A 19496-nucleotide genomic window follows, 5' to 3' on the forward strand; every position below is an offset into this window, starting at 1 on the left:
GTACCATCCCTAATGTCTGAATTACTTGGTTCCTGTGGTAAGTGTATACTCAGGCACAGATTAATCTGCCTAGGATGGGGAAGAAAAGTAATCCCGTTTCCCCTGAGATTAGGGAAGGGGAGAGAGGGAGAGAAAAAAAAAGTAAGTTGCAGTGACAGAGAAGCTAGGGCTATATTCAAAGCATAAAGTGGAGCACTGTTAAGTACCATCCCACACTTTAGGGGCAGTTCCTTAGGTTCTATTGAGATGGAGAAAAATAACAACCAGGAAAGGAGGCAGGGACATTTTAGAGTTTTTTATTTCAAAGGGCTCTGTTAAAATACCAGCTTAATTCAGAATAGCCCCAAATTGGAAACAAACCAGCGTTCAACTGATAAGTACATAAAATGTAGTATGTGTATACAACGAAATATTATTTGGCAACAAAACAAAGTAAAGTGCTAATACTTCCAACCTCATGGATGAACCTTGAAAATATGAAAGAAGGCAGTCACAAAAGACCCCATGTTGTATGGTCCCATTTATGTGAAATATCCAAAGTAAGCAGATACATATATAGAGAAAGTAGATTAGTGGTGGGCTAAAGGCTGGGGGGAGAATGAGGAGTGACAACAAATGGGTTTGCAATTTTTTAAGGGAAGGATTGAAATGTTTTAAAATTACATTGTGGTGATAATTGCATAACCTCATGAATATACCAGAACATTTAATTGGACTCTTTAAATTAATTGTTTTTTTTTTTTAATTTTTGGTACCAAAGATTAAACCTGGATGCACTTAACCACTGAGCCACATCTTCAGCCCTTTTTATTTTTTATTTTGAGAGAGGGTCTCGTTAAGTTGCTTAGGACCTCACTAAGTTACTGAGGCTATCCTTGAATTTGCAATCCTCCTACCTTAGCCTCCCAAACTACTGAGATTGCAGGTGTGTACCACCTGGATGAATTATGAATTATATCTCAATAGAAGTTTTAAAAGAAAGGATATGATTTCTACATGTCATTTCTTTTTGAGGTTGTTTGCCTTTGGATACTACCCCATTACATTATAAAGAAGTTCTAGCCTCAGGGAGAGGTCCATGTAAAGAAGTACTGAGACCAAAAAGCAATAGTTGGCATCCACTTGCCAGGTGTGTGAGTGAACCATAACAGAAATGGATCTTCTAGCTTCAGCCAAGCCTTCAGATTGCTGTAGGTCAGCCAACATCTTAACTGCAACTTCATGAGAGAGTTAAAACAAAACTGCTCACCTAAGCCATTTTTAAATTCCTGACCACAGAAAATACAAAAACACAAATACCCAGTTAATGTGTAACGTAGTTATTAGATAACTAATATAATAACATTGTTGCCAGAGAAGGGTTCATGTGTTACCAGTACGATTACCATTGTGTTTATAGGTGCTTATGTCCTGTGAGCAAAGAATTTAAGCAAGACATAAGCTGTAGGAAAAGTAAAACAAAGTTTATTGGAGGAGAGGGAAAAGCACCCTCAAGGAAGAGATAGAGTGGAACATCTCAAAGAGGAGATGGACAGCTTACTTCTCAGTTTTATTGGGGCAAGAGGGAAAGTTTCTAGAGAGTCCTATCTGGATACTACCGCTAATTTTTGACAAACAGTAGGATTACATCATATTTTAAGTCCCTACTGCACATGATTTTACCCTCAGGTACTCACACAAAACTCACAGGGATGGAGGAAGGTAGAAGATTTACAATTACAATGAGATTAAAATGACATGCTAAAGTTCTAAAGGCAACTCTTAGTCACCTTGGCCCATGCTAACTGGTTCTAAATGGAACTTTTTTTTACAGATTTTATGGCTGGTGGGCTTTGCTTTTAATTATCCTGTTTTCTATAAGTTTTCTCTCATATGTGGAAAGTAGAAGGGAAAAATCAAAAGAAAGGTGGTGGTGGGGACCTCATGAAAATCAAAAGCAGATCAGTAGAGCAAATGAAAAGGATAGGGGAGGGAAAGGGAAAATAATGGGGAAAGATATTGGCAAATTATATTGTTATACCATGTCCATGTATGAATATGTAGCAAATCCCATCATTATGTACAATAATAATGCACCAATAAAAATATGGGAAAAAAAAGAAATTATATTATTTCCTGAGTCTTGGAATCTTTGATCTGTTTAAAAGTTACAAAGTTCCCCTTTCAGGGTAACTTGTGTTCTTTTATCAGTGAAGGAGTCTTTGAACTGTATTACTCAGCTCTGAGAATAGCTCTGAAAATACAGATTGTTTTCAAGAAATATAACATATCCTATTGACGTAAGCCAAAGCAGGGCCAGAATGATTTTGGGTAAAGTGTTTCTTAGTAGAAAACATCTGGAGGGTTAGCACATAAGCCTAATCTATAGAATTATTCCCTTAATTTGTGTTCCTCCAGCTCATGTCCATTTGCTACCTATCACAAGGAGGTCCCAGAGACCAGAGCCTCAACTCAGGATGATGTGGTCCTTCACAAACACTATAGAAAAGAATATAGGCACATAATATATTGGGCACAGAGATTTATTTAGGGAAGCAGGGAATGTATATTCAAAGGAGAATGTGGGTCATCTTGAAAGTAATAGATGATTTGGGAGTTCTCAGGCTCTTCTTTCAACCTTTGTGTGTGTGTGTGTGTGTGTGTGTGTGTGTGTGCACATGCGTGCACGCGTGCGTGTGTATGTATGTATGTGTTTAGCACTGGGGATTGATCCAGGGGGATGCTTTGCCACATCCAGAGTCCTTTTTATTCTTTATTTTGAGATAAGATCTTGCTAAGTTACCCAAGCTGGCCTCAAACTTGTGATCCTCCTGTATTAGCCTCCCAAGTTGCTGGAATTTTAAGCATGTGCCACCTTAGCTGGCTCAGGCTCTTCTTTTAAAGGAAACTTGATGAAGGGTGGGCATGGAAAGGTATGTGGTATAACATCAGTCTGGTGATCACAAGATGGTTTATGGTGGTCTGGCAATTCTCAAGTTGACGTCTTCTCCATTATTTGATCAATAGATAATACTGGGGAAATACCATATATTATAAGTTTCCAGGAAAGCACCCTATAATTATAGGTTTTGTATCTTCCTTTGCTCAACCTGTTCTAAAAGTGTAGGTATTAGTTGGCTAACTGACCAACTAATGTATATTGTATAGGGCAATTTTCATAACTGGGTGAATTTCCAGTAACTTTAAGATTGTCAGTAAAGATTTGTAGATTTTCCAGACATTTGGGAGTGACAGGCCTGGGAGAGAGAACTGGCTTTAGGAATGGTAGACCTGTGAGAACATTGAATTTAGGAGAGAATATGAGATTACAGTTTTATTTTCCTTTGTCCTTTCTTTTGTCACCTTTCTACCTACCTTTTTATGTCTTTTCTGTCCTACCTCAACATGATATTCTAAAGGATATCTTTTGCCTTACTTTGCACCAAAATGCTAGGTACAGAGATATCAGACATCGAAGTTCATATGAAACAAAACTCTTTAGACATTTTACAAAGAAAATGAGAGAAAACATATTCCATGACTCTTGAACCTCCTCAGCCATTTCTAGATTATGAAGTATAGCAGATATTATGTAAAGAAGATATCTATTAAGAATACTATTCTTACCTCAAATCTAGTGAAGGGTTTTTTTTTTTGTAGTACTGCTTAATAAATATGTGACCCCCTACAGTTAATAGTGCAAACTTGACCATGTATGTATGTGTATAGCAGAAGGTTAAAGTAGAAGAGACCTGGAATGATTTTCATTAGTTCTAGAAATAAATGACTTCGAAATTAATGGGAACAGAAGGTAATTGGAATTTGACATGAAAGAACCAAGAACAATCTGCACAGTACCAGGCTCAGAGGTATCATATAGCTCATTGCTCTTTATGTCTCATATCTTCTAATCACTTATGTATTTGATTCCTCTCTTGAATCTCAGATAATTAAAGGACTGATTGAAGAAGTTCAGGGTAAATAAAAGAAATTAAGTGTGAAAGTGGCCGCAGTTTTCAAAACCATTGCCACACAGCTCTGTGACTTCCTGAAAACATACAGAACTCCCTTCCCGAATAGCTTCCTGTTTTGAATTTCATTGCCAAATCAACTTGCAAGCGCCACAGCTTATAAAGGAATGTGAGAGGTATTCAGGGTAATGAAGAAAAAAAAAAACAAACCTGGTTTTTGAGTTCCATCCTTTGGTAGAGAAGAGTACAAAGTGTCTTGGGAATATTCCATTGGTCAGTGATTAGGCAGGCATGACAGAGGAAGTTATGGTTGGGTATAGGTATTTAGAAACTAGCAGGTATTTACCAAGTGACCAAGGGAGACATGAGCCTAGAGCCTAATGTCTGTTATAAACCTGAGCTTTATAACAGAAACTAGACTCATGTAAAAATTACATATTTAGAGATTCCTCTTTAATTACTTGAAATTTTTCATATCATCAATTATTTTGAAAAAATTATGCTAACATATCTTCTGAGTAGAAAGAAGAATCTCAGAAACCAACATTGAAAATGCTTCTAAATCTAGAAGCCCATAGGCACCATGATGATACACAGAATTTCCAGTACATATTAGTATTAAAATGTTACATTTGTTACAAAAGTGGCCTTGGTTCTTCCAGGTAGTTAATAAGTAATTTTTTTGTGTGAATGATTCTGTCAAAGTGACATTTGAGGAGCTCATCACTTGCCAGGATCAGTCCCGGTTGGAATAAAGCAATGGAGCTTTCAGCTGACACTATGGAAGGACTACATGAATCAGAAAAAGGGCAGTAAAAAGAGCAGCCTCAATAGAACCAATGGAATGTGCCTATGAAAATATTAAACCCTCTCTGAAGAAAGATTTCATTCGGAGTCTCTAATATTTTCATTAAAAATATTTAATGGATATTCTAGATTGGATAGTCAAGTTATGTGACATTTGAGCTAAGACCCAAAGAAACAGCAAATGCAAAGGCTCTCATGAGCTTACATGTTTAAGAACGGAGAAAAGGTGGTATAATAGAAAAGGGGGAGAGTGAAAAGAGGAGGGCTATCAGGCTTCTTTAGCCATGGACAGGAGTTTGGATTTTATTCTAAGCAGAATAGGAAGAGATGGGAGTGTTTTGCAGAGCTGTAGGGTGTGTTCTGCTTCTGTTTCCAAGTGTCTATTCTGGCTACTGTGTAGAGAATGGACTATCAATTCCCAGGTATGAATTAATGCCAATTCCTAGGATGTGGGGTGTTTTGATGGTGAGCTGAGTAGTAGAATCAATATAGGGAAATTTTGAAGCAATAACACAAATTTAAGAAGAGTGATTTAAAAAAAAACAAGATCACATGTATCTGTGCTGTGCATTTCTAAAAGGATGACATTCTGTCCAGTAGCCCTTGAGCATTGTGTTCTTGGGAAGAGGCCAAGGTCTATCACAAAAGGATCACAAAGAAAGATAAATGAGTAATATTTAGCAGTTTTCACCACTGGATATGATGTTAGCTGTGAGTTTTTCATATACAGCCTTTATTATGTTAATGTATTTCCTTATAATCCTAGTTTATTGAATTGTATCATGAAAGAATGTTGAATTTTGTCAAATGCTTTTTCTGCATTATTTGAGATCATCATATGATTTTCCCCCTCATTCCGTTAATGTTGGGTATTCATTAGTTGATTTTTTTTTAATATTTTATTTTATTTTTTTAGTTCTCGGCAGACACAACATCTTTGTTGGTATGTGGTGCTGAGGATGGAACCCGGGCCGCACGCATGCCAGGCGAGTGCGCTACCGCTTGAGCCACATCCCCAGCCCCTCATTAGTTGATTTTTATAGGTTGAACTATCCTTACATTCCAGCAATAAATCCCACTTGGTGATGGTATATAATTGAACTGTTTGGTTTGGTTTGGTACTGGGGATTGAGTCCAGAGGTGCTTTACCACTATGCCACATCCCCAGGCTCTTTTTACTTTTTATTTTGAGACAGGGTCTTGCTGTATTGCTTAGGATCTTGCTAAGTTGCCCACACTGGTCTCGAACTTGTGATCTTCCTGTATCATCTTCCCAAGTTTCTGGGATTAGAGGCATGCATCACTGCACCCAGCTGAATTAATTTTCAAACAAAGTCAAATCAGGAACTTCTTATGCCCCTGCTAACTAGCACTTGAGAAGATAAATATCATTTTAGACTAGACTAAGTTGTATTTACTCAAATATAAATTATGGTTTGCATAAATACATTTTAATATACTGTGTGTGTGTGTGCGTGTGTGTGTGTGTGTGTGTGTGAGAGAGAGAGAGAGAGAGAGAGAGAGAGAAAGAGAGAGAGAGAGAGAGGGGAGGGGAGAGGAGGAGAAAGGGGAGGAGAGGTTCAGTCGTCATACTGCTTCTATTCAAGTCGTGTTTCTGATAATTACTAATTGGGTATTCCTGGGAAAGTTTTTAATTTATTTGTGCTATTTCCTTAGTTGTAAAATAGAAGTTAAAATAAACCTACTTCAGGGTTATTGTACAAATTAAAAAGACAAACTAATACCTGGCATATAGTAAGTACTCTGTAAGGGTATCTATCATTATATAATTGCACTCTGATTAATGAAAGATAGAGATCTTTTGCTAAATTCAAGTTTTAAAAATTGTCAACTGAACTATTTAATGGCAAGGAAAACATTTATAATTGAAACTATAGACAGAGACCTTTAGATAAAAGATTTTCAACTTTATCATTTGTGCATGACATCTTATTTACACCTGAAAAGAAACCAAGATGCCTATCCTTAAGTACACCCTCATGTAACAAAAAGTAATCTTCCAATCTGCAGAGACTGCACATAAATGTAGGGGCCTGACCTTGAAACTTCTTAACACCTGTGATAATGTGCGCAGTAAGCTGACACACTTCTCCAGTACCTACTCCAATGGGCCTGGTATTAGTATACATCATGCTCATCTATCTCCCTCACTAAAGCAGACATTTCTCAAGGTCAGGGTCCATGCCTAACCTTCACTATAATGCCACCCCTCTCCCCACAGGGCCTCAATCTCAGCAAATATGTCTGTGCTTACATTCCCTTGACCATTTTTTCTCTGCAGTATAAGATATAAGCCATTGTTGTAAGTTGAGAGTCATAGATTTAAATTCTGCCTTGCCCCTCTCTTACCCAAGAAACTTGAACCAGTAACTTCATAAATCCAAGTTTTAAACTTCTCACATATAAGATAGGAATAATATTTATCTCAAAGGTACTGTGAGAACCAAGTAAGGCAATGCATATGCTGTGTTGTGGAAAGTACTCAGAGAGGTTCAAAAAATTTTTATCTGATTCTGAATTTTAGTGTATCAAGTCAACTCAATTCAATTCCTAAATTGTTTTTTTTTCTTTTTTTTGGCTGAGTTGCATTTATTTTTCCTTTTGTCATATTTCCATGATTTTAAACGAATAGCACTCTATTTTGAGGAAAATTTTAGATTTACAAAATATCTGAATAGATGATACACAGAGTTCCTATACTGGTACCCCACCTCACCTCCACACATAGTTTTCTCTATTATTAATATTAGAAGTAGTATTATGGCACATTTGTTTTAATGAACCAATATTGACACATTTTTATTAATTAAAGACCGTAGTTAGTTCAGACCTTAGTTTTTACACAATGTCCTTCTCATGTCCCAGGATACCATCTGAGGTGTCATATTACTCTTAGTTGTCATGTCTCTTTAGTTCCCCCTTGACTGTGACAGTTCCTCAGACTTTTTTGTTTTGATGATTTAACAGTTTTGAAGAATATTGATTAGGTGTATTGTAGAGTGTCCATCAACTGGAATTTACATTGTGTTTTTCTCATGATTAGACCACAGTTATAAGTTTTGGGAGGAAAATCACAAAGGTCAAAACCCATTATTTCTTAATATTAAAGATACATTCTATGCACATGGCTTACCACTCTTGATATAGCCTGATCACCTGGCTATAATAGTATCTGTCAAGTTCCTCCACTGTTAAGTTGCTGCTTTCCCTTCTTTCCATATTGTACTATTTAAAAGAAGTCACTATCTGCAGCCCACACTTGTGGGGAGTTGTGCTCCCCACCCTAAACATTTTAAAAACAAATACTTGTTGCATGATACCACGCTAGATTCTTTAGTAGAGATATATGTCATTGTCTGCCTTTTCTAGAGTTCCTTTTAAGGGAAGATTCTCTACCCACAACCTCTGCTAACTGGGCAGTTGGCCACAGGACCCTGACCAGGAGAGATGGCTACCTAACCTTCAGTGTTAACCTTGAGCAAGTAAAGGAGTTTTGTAATTTGTTGGCATTTGATATTATTCAGTTTTCTCACATTAAAAAAACTTTACCAAATGCAGTTAGAGAATTCTCAGTTTATTTAATAAATTGAAAGCATACTTTCAAAATTCTTGCATACTATGTAAGTGAAGTAAATTGAATGAAGTCTACTTCTTTCGTTCTCATGGTCTTCAATATCTTTTCAGCAACAATATTATACACATTGAAAAGGAGTTAAAAGTGTTAATAAGGGCTGGGGATGTGGCTCAAGTGCTAGTGCACTTGCCTAGCATGAAGGCGGCCGGGGTTCAATCCTCAGCACCACATACAAACAAAAGATGTTGTGTCCGCCAATAACTAAAAAATAAATATTAAAATTCTCTCTCTCCTCTCTCTCTCTCTCTCTCTCTCTCTCTCTCTCTCTCTCTCTCTAAAAATGTGTTAATAAGTGCTCTACTGCTTAAAGGAAATTGTTGAGTGTGTTAAAGAACTGATGAAAAATGTATCTGTCAAGGCTTTTCTTAAAAGGGACATCACTTAAGAACAGGAACAAAAAACTTCACCTTGACATGAACAATAATGACACTTGCCATGACCACCTTTCAAATGATTTTCATTCCTTGAAGAATTTTATTATTTTACATGGATATTCCTAAATACTGATCAAGGATGGGAACAAGTAAAAACATCATGTGTAATATTGGAGAAGAGAATAAAAACTGATGATAAGGCTTGGGATGTCATTCATTGGTAGAGTACTTGCCCAGCGTGTGCATGTCCCTGGGTTCAATCCATAGCACTGCAAAAATAAAATAAAATAAATGCAATTAGGAGGAAAAGTGGATGGAGAGAGGGAAGAAGTACTAGGGACTGAAGTAGAGCAAATTATATTCCATGTATGTGTGATCATGTAAAAATGAACCCCACCGTCATGTATAGCTATAATGCACTAAAAAAAGTAACCAAAAAAATCATAACCAAGAAATCAAATAACCTAATCAATAAATGGGCAAATAAACTGAACGGATTATTTCTCAAAAGAAGAAATGCAAATGGCCAACAAATATATGAAAAATGTTCAACATATTTAGCAATTAGGTAAATGCAAATAAAAACTACATTGAGATTTCCTCTTATTCTAATTAGAATTGCAGCAATCAAGAATACATACAATAGGGGCTGGGGTTGTGGCTCAGTGGTGGAGCACTGAATGAAGCACTGGGTTTGATCCTCAGCACCACATAAAAATAAATAAATAAAATAAAGGTATTGTGTCCATCTACAACTAAAAAAAAGAATAAAAACAATAATAAATGCTGGAGAAAAAGGAACACTTTTACACCGTTGGTAGGATTGTAAATTAGTACAACCACTACAGAAATCAGTATGGAGGTTCCTTAAATGACTAGGAATGAAACCACCATATGATCCAGTTATATCACTCCTCAGTGTCTATTCTAAAGAATTAAAGTCCTCATACTATAGTGATATGTGAATACCTATGTTTATAGCAGCGCAATTCACAATAACCAAACTACAGAATAGCCGTAGCCAAGCCAAGGAAGTGTCAACAGATGAATGGAAAAAGAATATGTGGTATATATACCCAATGGAATTTTATTCTGCCATAAAGAAGAATGAATTACATCATTTGCTGGAAAATGAGTAGAAATTGGGAGCAATATGTTAAGCAAAATAAGCCAAACTCAAAGTCAGGAGTTATGTTTTCTCTCATATGTGGAAACTGAAGAGGAAAAAGGAAAAGAAAGATGGGGCAGATCTCATGAAAATGGAAGGGAGACAGTACTGTAGAGGAAAGGAAAAAGGAGGAGGAGGGTGGAGAGGGAGAGGGGAAATACTAGGGAACAATATTGATTACATTATATTGTTATCAATTGTACATGTACAGACATATAACAATAAGCCACATCATTATGTATGATTATAATGCACCAATAACAAATATGTCAAAATAATACTACTGATATTCCATTTTTGAATATTCATCCAGTCAACAAATATTGGTTCCTAATTGTAGGTATTCTAAATATGTGTATGTGCACATGTGGGTATGTATTTTTCTGTCCTGAAAAAAAACTTTGACTTCTTTTCATTTCTCTAAAAGAAAAAGAGAGAGATGAAATGCAATCCTGAAAAATGAAAAAGCAGTTCACGCCATGAAAGATGGTATGTATGCGCTTCAACAAATCAGTTTCGAGGAGTGGTTTTCAGAATTTTTAATTTTTATTTTGTATAAGCACCCATTTGGGAGCTCAGTTTATAATGATAATGGTGTCCATGTTTTCTCATTAGTGATTGTTTAATGCACAATAGAGAGATAAGTTGCATTTGATCACTGTAGAAGCTATATTACGACATAATTGTAACATAGACTTTAACTGCAAGAAATTTAAGCAAATTCTGCAGAATGGGTACTGTTAAGAAAAGCTACATCATCAGGAAAATACAAAGTATGTAATTTAGATATTTATAGTTTGATGAGAAATAATTCAGTTCATCCTCAAATGAGTATATTTATTACTGGGGACCCCTGGTGATGGGGGGATTCTTTCTACTCAGATTTAGATTCAGCACGCATTTTTGAATGCCCATTATAATAGAGCACTTTCTCATATAATGACTATATCTAAAAGCTCTTAACTCAAAGGAGAGAAGGTAGTGTTCAATTTGAGATGTGGAATTTAAACTCTGAAAGGTTTGGGTGCTATATGTTTTTGTTTTTGTTTTAATCACATGAAGATAAAATTCAGGAAGAAGTTTATGAGTAGGGAAATTGCTACTGTTGCCTGCCTGGATGATTACAAATGTCATTACCTGGTTGATTATAAGTGCTCAAAAATCTTTACCTGAATTGAAACCATAATTTAGATTCCAGCATTAGCATTCCTGAGCCAGGGTTTTGAGAAACCAGATTGTTTTAGAGCTTCACTTATAGGAATCTAATATTTTCTGCCTTGCTCTTTTCTCACATAAATAAAGGGAAAACTCAGAGTACATGGCTTATTAACTACAGTTGACCACTGGAAAAAGAACATGAAACACATTTTAATGTATTTTTATAGTGCCATAAATTGCATCATAATTTCTGTCAAAGATGTGTGACACAAAGCTATCTATGTAATCAATAGGAAGATGCACATTATCTGAAGAGGCTGTGTTATTTAAACTCCAAATTGAAACCCTTGCTCTGCAAATTACATTAACAGGAAAATAAAATAGAATATTTAGGATCAATAAACTGACATCAGTGGTGTGGTCAGCTTATTGGAAAAGGACACCAAGAATCTCCGATTTCTCTCCTTGATTAAACTGTTCTAATAAGTGCTGGCACTATCTGCATCTTCTGTACCCAGGTCTTGGGCATCTCCAATGCACAGTGCTGCAAGGTGGGTATGAGAACACAGCTTTTGCAGCTTGCCTGTCAGTCTGTTGCTATGGCTGTCTCTTCCTATGGTTAAAAAAAAAAAAAAAAAAAAAAGACTCTCAGTTGAGTTTACTTCTTTCCTTGTTTCTTTAAGAAATAGAGAATGGGAGTATATTAAATCTGAAGAAAATTTCAAATGAGGAAGACTCAAGAACATGTTCCATTCTTTCCCTGGGTCACAGAACTTTGCAGAAGCTTCTGCACAACTAGCAATCTTTTCTGTCCAAAAGAGACTTCCCCAAGTGACCCTAGGTTTACAGTGTGACAAGACAGTGACCTTCCTTGCTTCATTTGGAAAGAGTCTCTCATCTCAGGCATCTAGTAATTCACCATTTCTCTCATTCTGTGCCCTGTGCAAACAGTGTGTGTCATTGTATCACTCTTCCAATCCACTTGACCCAAGAAAGATGAAGACACCTGGGGAACTGGATGTTCACCAATAGAATGAACAAAAAACAACAAGTAGCATTTTGTTTGTGAGGGTGTGCCTATTTATCTTTTAAGTCCTACCCAGATGTAGTGGATTCCAGGATTTGCAATAGCTCCTGAATATAAAAAGACCAGTGACTTATTAAACGCTGCCTATTAGGGAACTACGCTCACAGTATTCAGTAATAAGAGGTAATAAAGAAAATAAGGAACTAAATACTACAAAAAAATTAAAATTCATCAGTGAATGTGTGCTAAATATTTTTAAGTATTTTGATCATTGTCTCTAACTACAAAAAAGTTTGGGAGCTGGTGGCAAGTTATTCAATATCCCACAGAAGTGCTTAAAGCAAACATTTGAGTCAACTGTTAAGATAAACAATATCCAAAATAAGTTCTAGAGATCTTCTGTACATGTGATTGAAGATAAAATGGTGTGCACTTTGAAATATGTTAAGAGGGTAGGTCTCCTGTAAGATGTTCTTCCAAAACGAAGTGAGTTGATGTGTTGGATATCTTCAGTACTGTATTTGTGGGCTGGGGATGTGGCTCAAGCGGTAGCGCGCTCGCCTGGCCTGCGTGCGACCCAGGTTCGATCCTCAGCACCACATACCAACAAAGATGTTGTGTCTGCCGAGAACTAAAAAATAAATATTAAAAATTCTCTCTCTCTTTCTCTCTCTCTCTCTCTCTCTCAAAAAAAAAATGTAAAAAAAAAGTACCGTATTTGTGTGATGGCATCTTGGATGTCTGCATATGTTCAAACTTGTCAAGTTGTACACACTAAATATATACAGTTCTTTGTATATTGATTATACCTCAACAAATCAGTTTTTTAAAATGAAAGACTCGTTTCAGATTGTATACAGACCATGGGATTAGTAGAAACGTAGTTGGAATTTCCAGCCCTGAAAGCTTCTTTATTCTAGATCCCTAAAGTCATACTAATTCATACTGAGCAAACAGAAAATAAATCACTCTCAAATTAAACTTCCAACAAGATAACAAAGAACAACACATGGTTCTTTATCTTCCCCAAATGTAAAGACTACATGAATATTGCAGCTTCAGAGAATTTAAGCTGTTCAAAGCAAAAAGCTGTGCTCAGATCTTCTCTGTCAGTGTTATCAGTCTCTGTGCCCACATAGCCCTCAGCCCTCTTGTTCCTAAATGATTTCCTTCTATCTAATTAATGTCTGCAGTTCCAAGTCTGATGGTACAGATAAACTGCATGTCAAATCTTGGCAGCTATGTCATCTCTTTGTGGGAAGGTCAAGTAGTCCTTTGAAAAATTTGAAGGACACAGAAACAGTACTAATGCACTTGTTTAGAGCTGGGAACAGACTGCAAGACAACACAATATGGATACACACAATAGCCCTCCACAATTGTCCCCAACTTACTTCTTTAGAGTCTGCAGGCAGCTCCTCTCTCCTTTTACTACTATGTACTCAACATACAGTCTTCATGGCCTCCATGCCTTTGCATGTGCTGTTCCCTCTGTCCCTTCTCATTTTCTTTAATGGAAAATCCATTATCACCCTTGAGAATACTGCAGCTTCTCAATTAAAAAAAAAAAACTTCCAATAACTCCAGGGCAGTTTGGTCATTCCCTTCTCTGTGCTTTTATAAGCCTTTGTTCATATCTCCATTAGAACACTTATCACATTAGGTTGTAGTCATGTGTTGAATCTGAGGGCAGCGATCCTGTCTCAATCATCCAGTAATTAAGACAGCCCCTGGCAGAAAGTATATATTCTATGCTGTTTTTGCATGGATGAACGAATGAATGAACAAACCATCATTGTCCAAGTTGCTTTACTTTTCTGCAAAACTAGCTAAATAATATCATTGCTTTCAGTGTGACAATTTGCTCTATAATAAGTGTAACAGGAGGAAGAGAATGAAAGCACTAATTGCAACATTCTTAGAGGCTATAGATTAAGTCAAACTTATCCAAAAAGGTGGGAAAAAATATCAAAATCAGAATGCTAATCATAGCTTTACAATAACAATGGAAATATGTTTATAAAATCATTTGCATTTCTAATTCTCTTTTCCCTCAAGATAAAATAACAGAAAAATACCACACAGTTATCATGTGTAGACTTTGCACCAGAAGAAGTCTTTTAAAAGATCAAAACAATAATGGGGTGTAATGATAGAATGCTTGCCTAGCATACACAAGGCTCTGGGTTTGTTCTCCAGGACAGGAGAAAAAGAAGAAAAAAAAATCGAAACAATAGATTTTTACAGTTGAAAGGGATTTCTTGATTATCTATTTCAATCCTGTACTGTATGAGTCTCTATGATATCCCTGATAATTACTAATCTAGCTTTTTACTTGAACACTTTCAGGGATGAGGAACTCATTATTTAAGATGGTGTTTGATTCCTTAATTTGACTATTTTATTTTTTAAAAATTTTGTTTTAGTTGTAGATGAACATAATACCTTTATTTTTATGTGGTGCTAAGGATTGAACCCAGTGCATCACACATGCTAGTCTAGTGCTTTACCACTGAGCTACAACCCCAGCCATAATTTGACAATTTTAATGATCAAATCTGCTTCCATGTAATCTTCAGCCATTGACCCAGTTTTATTCTTCTTCCCTTTCCTCTTTCTCATCTGCATCCTTGTCCTCCTCTTCCTATTCCATGTCTTCCTCTTGACTGAACCTAGGATTGATCTACCACAAAGCCACATCTCCATCCCTTTCATTTATTTATTTATTTTATTTTGAGACGGGGTCTCCATAAGTTGCTGAGGCTCTTGTCTTAGCCTCTCAAGTAGTTGGGATTACAAATGTGTACCACCTGCCCAGCTTTACTTCTTTCTTAAACCACAGAGAGTACTCCTTATGCTTAGGCAACCCTATCAATAATGAAATGCAGTTATATAATCATTCCCAGTCTTTTTTTTCAGGCCTTTCCAGTTTCATTCCAGTACTTCTCATATGCCATATTTTCACCAAACTAATTTATATCCTTAGAATGTATTCCAGTTTGTCTTAAACACTTCTAAAATGGAGACTGGAGCTCACTCCAAGTGAGACTTAAGCAGAATAGAACTAACACATATCTTTCATTGTAGACTCCATACAGTTACTGCTGAAATCTGGACTTTTACTTGAGGTAGAGTCATACCTTGGCAATGCTTAGCAGAAAAAAAAAATGACATAAAGCTTGGGTGCAACCAGAACTAAGAGAACTGATCCAACACTGAAAATGGCTCTTTAGTTGAGAGGAGAGCTGCCTAAAGGAGCCTAGCTATGTTACAGTACTTTTCTTAAGCGTTTTAAAAAATGTCCCTAATAGAGACATTTAAAGGGTTTTGATGGTGATGAGCAGGCTATAGCAGTATTTGAAATTAGACAAATAGTAGAATCATATTTCCATTTGGTTTTGGAGGAGACTCTCAATCATTAGTTTGAGGGACACGAGATCGGAACCCAACCCCTGGAGAAAGAAGTTGCAAAATGCTAGGCAATTAAAGTAAAAGAGAATAAGGTTCAAAGAAGGGCTACATTTTAAAGGAAAATCTGAGGTAGTATCAGAATCAAAGTGACTCTGGAGTAATAAAGACCTTTGTTCTTTCTTTGGGCATGGTGGCAAATGCCTGTATGGCTCAGAGTGGCTCAGGAGGCTAAGGCAGGATTGCAAGTTCAAAGCCAGCCTCAGCAATTTAGTGAGGCCTAAGTAACCTAGTGAGACCCTGTCTCAGGATAAGATATAAAAAGGGCTGGAATCTTTAAAAAAAAAAAAGGGGGGGGCGCTGGGGATGTGCTTCAGTGGTTAAACATCCCTTGGTTCAATCCCTGGTACTTGCTGATGTTGAACTCCATCAACTTTGCTTTCCAAGCCTGAGTTTCCTAGTGTCAAAATGGGGATAATGCAACACACTTAAGGACTGCTATAAAGATTTAGTAGGATAATGTATGTAAAGAAGGGAACATAGTGCTTATCAAAAGTTATTACTACACCTTAACATGCATGAATAAAATGAATTTTAGAATTATTTACTTTTGAAGCTTTTAAAATTATGCATAAAAAGCCATTTCAAACATTTTTAACATTTCCTTTAAGAAAAGAACTGTAATTTTGGGGGGAAAATAATCAAGGTAATATGGAGTGGTTGAAAAGGACTTGTAAATAAGCATAACATATATGATTAATTATCATAACAATTGTACTGATAATGTGGTTATACTTTACTTCAAATTTTATTCATAAGTAAGATAACTTTGTCATAAATCTTCAGAATGAGAATTTTTGTAAACTATAAACTCAATATCATCAATTGAGCCAGAATTTTTCTAGGTGGTACAACTCAACATTTGTCAGAACAGTTTGCATAAGCCCTTTTCCCTAGCACGCTGTTGTTTTTGTTCTATTATCCAATTATCAAAAACTTAAGAGGACTGGGCACCACCCAATGGGGGTGTGTGGCTGTTTGGACTAAAGTTGAGATCCCTAGAATTGAGAGTGACATCATCTGCAACAATAAATAAGCTCTTCTTGGTGAGCAGAAGAACCATATAGGAGAGTCACACTTGAAGATCTGCAGCCCATTTCATCAGCTTCCTCAAGTTCACTGAACATCAATACAGCATCAGCTGCTATTTCACCTGAAGGAAGGGCTTCTCTAAAGTTGTCTGGTAAGTCCTCTTTTAATTGTCACTTTAAATTACATGACACTTTTGATACTCATGTTTTCTACAAATATGCTATTTGTTCATGATTAAATTTTAAAGAGGTTAAATTACATTAAATATTAAATATAACAATAGAATAAATTTATGCTAAGCATATAAGTCATTTATTTTTGTGATGAAAGCCTTTTGGGATAACTTTTTTAAAAACTTCTGAAATTATAGAAAATTAATGAATATTCTGCATTATATGCTTTAGTAGTCTATAAAAATTTTGAAATAAACAGGCTGGTAGTGAATGAATAGTTCAGATGTAAATAATATATTTTTGTTAAGTGGAAGGGCTGGGGCTATAGCTCAGTGGTAGTGCACCTGCCTAGCATGCATGAGGCACTGGGTTCGATCCTCAGCAGCACACAAAAATAAATAAAATAAAGGTATTGTATCCATCTACAACTAAAATTTTTTTAAAAAAGGAATATTTGTTAAGTGGAGTAAAATTTCACTTTTCTTTCAGACTACCCTTACCTAGATGGCTTATTTTATGACTTTGGGAGAGCTCAGGTTGAAAAAACTACCATTAATGGCTGAATGTTTATTTCCTTTTATATAAATGACAACTTTTTAAACTTTTCTGGACTTTAAATAGTGCAAGAATTTTAAGATATTTAACATCATTTTAAAGCTTTTATTAATGGTATTTCTATAAGAAGTCTATTTCCCTCTTAAGAACAAGGAAACAAAGCAGAGATTTGTAGGTCACTAGGTGAAGTGGAACAAAGCTAGGATTAGACACTTGATCCACTCATCCTCTACCTGCAATGAATATTTCCAACTTAACCCAAAAAAGAGATGGTCTTTTGTTGCTCCATGCATAGATATGTTGATGGTTATATTTTTTCTTATGCTACCTTTAAAATAGGAGTACCTATGGGGTGGGGATGCAGCTCAGTGGAAGAGTGCTTACATAGCAAGGTCTTGGGTTCCATCCCCAACACTGAAAAAAAAAAAAGAAGTATATAGCCATTGAATATGTCTGTTAAAAGACAGAACGGTGAACATTTAGAAAAAAGCACTGGTAAATATGCCTTTGCAAGTATTGAAATGCAGATTAAGGCAAAAATCTTTTTCATTAATATGAAAATTTTTACGATTAAATGAGGAAAGAGCTAGAAGTTATACTCAAACATACTTGTTAGTGAAGTAAGTAGAAGAAATAAGGTGTAGATAAGCATTTTATTAAGAGCCAGAGCTCAAAATGCACATATAAGTAATTATGTGATTTTTAAGTGCTTTAATATGTACTTTTTAATGCCAGAAGTGTGCATTCATTCAGTAAGACCCTCCAAATCAGACTTTACTATTTGGCATTTATGGTTGTTATGCCAGTGCCTGAAATGAAGTTTAATCACAAAAATGACATTTGCTAAGTAAATATTGATAACAATTTACCTAATTTTAAGACTAGGCAATTTCAAGCCTGTTCAAGCATTTATGCATAGCCAACATAAAATGTGTGGGAATCCTCAAAACAAAACTCTTCTATTCATCATGTGGCTTAAAATTCATATATTCAAACCTGCACAAGCAATCTCAAAAAAATACTTAAGAAAATTAATCTAATTTCTCAGAGTATGTGTGTGTATATCTGATGTTACTGAAGTATTCCCTATATAAAGAGGCTGATTCCAAAAGCTTCTCCTAAAAACCAACCCAATTAATTACTATACACTCTGTGATTGATTATATGGTTATAATTGGAAACTACTATCAATATTATTATATGGTTTGGAACACTAGAATATTTTTAAATAACTCAGTTTTGCTTTTCCTTTTAGTAAAGATGATGTCTGCAAAAGACATGGCAAAAGTGATGATCGTCATACTTGCAATTGTTTTTCTTACAAGAACGGATGGGAAAGCTATTAAGTAAGTACTACAACCTCTTTTGCATGATGAAGGCATGGAATAAGTGGGAAGCTAATGGAGTGGTCCTCTCTATTTCTGTTCTTCCAGGAAGAGAGCTGTGAGTGAAATACAGTTTATGCACAACCTGGGGAAATACTTGGCCTCCCTGGAGAGGATAGAATGGCTGCGAAAGAAACTGCAGGATGTGCACAGATTTCCTAGCCTTGGAGCTCCACTAGGTGCTGGAGAAGGTGGTTCCCAGAGATCCCCCCCAAAGGAGGAAAATACCCTTGTTGATCACCACCCAAAAAGTCTTGGGGAGGGAGACAAAGCTGATATAGATGTATTAATTAAAGCTAAATCCCAGTGAATACAGATGTAATCAAAGCACTGCTGTGAACAGCTAAGGCAACAATATTACACACTGTTCACTTTTCTAAATTCCACGAAGACTACCAAATGCCATTATTTCTACTATTACCAAACTTTGCATATAATCCATTGCTAGACCTGATGGCTGCAATATTAATTGATTATTTTAATCCAACTGTTATTCGTTAAAGAGCTCTTTTGATCATTCTTTCTCTACTATTCTTTTTAAAAGTATGTAATGCATAACATGTGAAATAAATTGCACATTTTCACATGTCTCCCTCATAACGCAAAATAAAAATTTAATCTTGAATCAAAAGTACTGAAATGTTTCTCTCTTGCTAAAAGTAAGTCTTTTGGGTTATAGTGAACACCCCAATGTTTATATTGACATGAGTAGGAAGAACAAAATGAAAAAAATTTTTCAAAAAA

At 35.9% G+C, this 19496-nt stretch overlaps 1 protein-coding gene across 1 annotated transcript; it reads left to right on the plus strand.

Annotated features, from left to right (window-relative positions):
- Nucleotides 1-16604: 16604 nt before the first annotated feature.
- On the plus strand, nt 16605-19062 carry Pth (parathyroid hormone). The gene is made up of 3 exons (XM_026395851.1): nt 16605-16653; nt 18623-18713; nt 18801-19062. Exons 2-3 carry the CDS (start codon nt 18628-18630, stop codon nt 19060-19062), a joined length of 348 nt encoding a protein of 115 aa, XP_026251636.1. The 5' UTR covers nt 16605-16653; nt 18623-18627.
- Nucleotides 19063-19496: the final 434 nt, after the last annotated feature.

This window comes from Urocitellus parryii, chromosome 4, assembly GCF_045843805.1.
Source record: "Urocitellus parryii isolate mUroPar1 chromosome 4, mUroPar1.hap1, whole genome shotgun sequence".
Taxonomy (NCBI): Eukaryota; Metazoa; Chordata; class Mammalia; order Rodentia; family Sciuridae; genus Urocitellus; species Urocitellus parryii.